This window comes from Aplysia californica, unplaced genomic scaffold, assembly GCF_000002075.1.
Source record: "Aplysia californica isolate F4 #8 unplaced genomic scaffold, AplCal3.0 scaffold00004, whole genome shotgun sequence".
Taxonomy (NCBI): domain Eukaryota; kingdom Metazoa; phylum Mollusca; class Gastropoda; order Aplysiida; family Aplysiidae; genus Aplysia; species Aplysia californica.
The window spans coordinates 1583209-1586985 of record NW_004797274.1 but is presented as its reverse complement, the minus strand read 5'-3'; the positions used below and the strand labels follow the sequence as shown (position 1 = coordinate 1586985).

At 40.2% G+C, this 3777-nt stretch overlaps 1 protein-coding gene and 1 non-coding gene across 2 annotated transcripts in view; one reads left to right on the top strand and one right to left on the bottom strand.

Moving 5' to 3' along the window:
- Window positions 1-3777, top strand: part of LOC101862384 (proteoglycan 4) — a gene marked incomplete in the record, with an annotated part of 144199 nt that overhangs the window by 44875 nt on the left and 95547 nt on the right. The window contains 1 exon segment of the mRNA XM_005089291.3: window positions 1447-1566. Coding sequence (XP_005089348.2) covers window positions 1447-1566 — 120 coding nt within the window.
- LOC101847848 overlaps window positions 1-3777 on the bottom strand; it is a 121518-nt gene that overhangs the window by 54494 nt on the left and 63247 nt on the right. The gene's annotated exons all lie outside the window — the stretch shown is intronic.

Genomic DNA, 3777 nt, shown 5'->3' with positions numbered 1-3777 from the left:
GAGAGAGAGAGAGAGAGAGAGAGAGAGAGAGAGAGAGAGAGAGAGAGAGAGTGTGTGTGTGTGTGTGTGTGTGTGTGTTAAAACTCTACATATGACACTTTTTATCGCACTAAAATTCTCTTGCTAAACGAACTCCCCCCACCCCCCTCCAATCCCCGGCGTGTTTGTTTTTTTTTTGGTTTTGTTTTGTTTTTTTGTTTTTTACAAAAAAATTAAGTACTGTAGATAATGACGTGAAGGCGATAAGCTAGATCTGAAGTTACCACAATAATACTAGATCTAGTACTTTAAAAAAACCGACAACCCCCCCCCCAACCAACACAGAAGCAAACCAAAATAACCCAAACGAAAGAGTGCGAAAGTAATTCGTATCAAGAGGCTGACTCGATGGCTGACAGACAATCTGATAGTGACATGAGTTACTTTAATAGAGGGGCGGAGCAGGTCACTGACATCAAGGAATTCTTTGACTTGTGTTTGTCGGTTTGAGGGAGGAAGCGAGTGAGGTGGGTGTTGGGGGGTGCAAAAATCGAGATGAGTACATTTCCAGGGTACAGGGACAAACCTTGTTAGTTATTTTTGTTCTTCATGTTATTGTTGTTATGTTGTTACTATTGTTGATGATGCTGCTGTTGATTTTGTTTTTGCTCAAGTCGCTATTTTGGGAAATATCCACTCCTGTTGACACCACGAGTATGTACGTTTAAAAAACATCCGCCCGCTCTCCGAAATCGACTGTTTCCTCAGATGATACCTAGCTGGAAGGAATACTCTCTAAGGGTGAAGAGATCAGTTTGTTGCCCTCACAAGAAACATGAACCTCAAACGTCCTTGAGGTGGTAAAGTTCGTAGCCAACTGCTGTCAGAAAAGCTCTTAGTATTTGAGTAAGACGCATTAACTCAGAGGTTTGCGGGTACATACGATTGTTAAAGGCATGCGAACGACACGCTAATGTCCTACTCTCGATGTTATCCTTTCCGATGTTTTAAAGGACTTTGCATTGTGGATTCTTACCTAGAGAGACAATTCTGCCGTGTCATTTTGCCATCCCTTCCCCTCTCCCACTTTTTTTTCTTCCTTTCAACTACATCGGTCTCGCCTTCTGTCCAGCCATCCTTTACATAATGTAAAAAAATAAGCAGAAAAAGCTCAGGGAAACGTAAAGAGAAGCTCAGAATCCTTTTTATTTTATTGAGAAAGAAATCCAGTCCTTCCAAAGGAAATAATTTTTTTTCAATTAAAACCTCTACAAAGAAATGTAATGCTACCATTATAAAACAAACAAAAGAACAACAAAACAACCAAGCACTTTCCGGACATTAATATTAAAATCAACAGTGTCACATCCATCAAAATATCAGTCATCAACACGCATAGAATACTTTTCAGTGTAACTGATGTACAGTAAATTAAAAACTCTAATATTATCATTCGTGTCACTCCAGGACCCAACCCCGGTCCCGGGGCATACGCTGTGTCTGTGGGAGCAGTGAAAGAGAGAGCACCCGCGTACAGCATCAAGAGGAAGACCAAGCCCACATACCCCAGCAGCGTCTACGGCAATTGTAAGGAGCCTTTTCATATTATATGTTTAGATTGAGTTAATTCTTCGAATGTTCAGTTTTGTATCAAGTTTTGTCCGGGCTGTTTCACTATTCAAAATAATTTCGCAAGGCGGTTTTGAATATGCTAAACCACCATGAAGCATTTTTTAAAGGATATATTTATTTACACTTTCCATTTGTCTTTCTCTTATTTTTATCATAACCTCTTCACCAAGTGCCTTAAGGGTTATGACCTCAGGCCGAGAGAGTATCTAATTTTAGTTATTATTATTATTATTATTATTATTATTATTATTATTATTGTTATTATTATTATTATTATTATTATTATTATTATTATTATTATTATTATTATCATGGGGGCGGGGGGGGGGGGTGTTTTACCGCGCTCGCAACTGCATAAGGTCATGTGAGCGCACGGGACACATTAAACATTTTCAGTTGGTTGGGAATTTTGAATTTTGCCTGGATGTCGACCAAAGCCTACTCTCACCAATTTTGAACCACCAAGGGATCTTTAGCCTTCCCAACGTGCATCGGGACATCCGAAATTTTTTGCCCTTGTCCGAGAAGGCTAGGTGTAGATCTTTCCTACCAGAAGATCAGGGTTGTAGCTGAAAACAGATGTAAGAAGAATCCAGGGAGTAGCAGTAGACAGGCTGCAGAAAGAGTCAGGAACCTAGAGGAGGGGGCAAAGGAGATGAAGGGGTGGGGTGGGGGCAGAAAGTGGAGACGAAAGCAGACGACAGAACATTGCTAGAGAGCGGGAAAGGAGGTGAAAGGAAACAAAATCGGTCGCTATCCAGATTCGAACCAGGGACCTATTGAATGCTAACACTTTATCCTCTAGGTCACGAAAGCCACCCCCCCCCCCCAAGAAAATTTTAAGGGGCACACAAACAAACAAACAAATGAGCAAACTAACTAACAAGCAAATATATAATGTTATTAGTAATTGTGTGTGGTTAATCAGTTTCTTAATAAGAAGTATGAACGCAGTACTATTTGACAGCATTGGCATGGTCCACTCTGTGATTTTTTAAATAAGCGTTTTACGGCACTTGCAACACGAATAAGTCGTACAAGTGCAGAAAATTAGAGGTGCTACAAAAGTCATAAACACAACAACAACAACAAAAAAGAAAAGATGAGAACGATAGGGAAAAAGGAGCAAACCACACCAAAGCATCCGTCAGCTACCCATTGTTGTGGTCAAATAAAGCTGACCCCTGTACTTTGTGTTAAAGTGTACATTATATATGTGAACCCATTGCATGTCTATCTGGAAAGATTGGCATTTCCCTAATTTCGATTTTGGTTCAAAATTCTTACGAACTCGTCGTATTCACAGCCTTGATTTAAACGCACAAATAGCGACTATTATTAGTCTGTATTAGAAGGGTTAACAAAAAGCTTAATTACGATCTCCCAATCTGTTTAATGAAATAAGACCTCCAACATCTGCGGTCCTCAATTACAAAGCTCCTCTCATCAGCACATCGATTTTCAAATGTAAATACCAGATATGCTAAAACTGGCGAGTGCCTAGTCTACATAATATGAACCTACAGCTGCTTGAGCTGTCTTCGGTAAGACTCCGAGTTTGCTGGGGTAATCACATATCGAAGTAAACAAGTTAAAGGTAAAGATGTCTTTATTATTATACAAGGCTGATCAACTGAGAGAGGAAACGACTGATGGGAACTTCTGTTCACAGCTTACAGCTGTAGACTTGAAGTTAAAACTCTCTCTCTCTCATCTCTTTTTCTATCTCTCCCATTCTCCCCTTGTCTGTCTAATTGTCTGTCCATCGTCTATTTGTCTCAGTCTCAGTCTCCGCGTCTCCCCTCCTCCTTCCTCCATCTCGCTTTCTCTAACTCCCTCTCGCTCTATCTGTGTCTCTCGCCGCCCACACACACAAGTGTGTGCGTGTGTGTGTGTGCATACGTGATTTTGTATGTGTGTGTGTGTATGTGTGTGTTTGTGTGTGTGTGTGTGTGTGTGTGTGTGTGTGTGTTTGTGTGTGTGTTTATCTGTGGATAACTTCCTTCAATAGTATATTCCTCAATTTATGTAATTGTCTGATGTGCTGTACCAACTTATGATCTTGCCGAGTCATATGTTGTAGTGTGTGGATGTATAGGTCAAAGGCCTTTAATTTAGAATCAATAAAATCAACTAAAATCTGAAAAATTCCTCTCATAAACACAC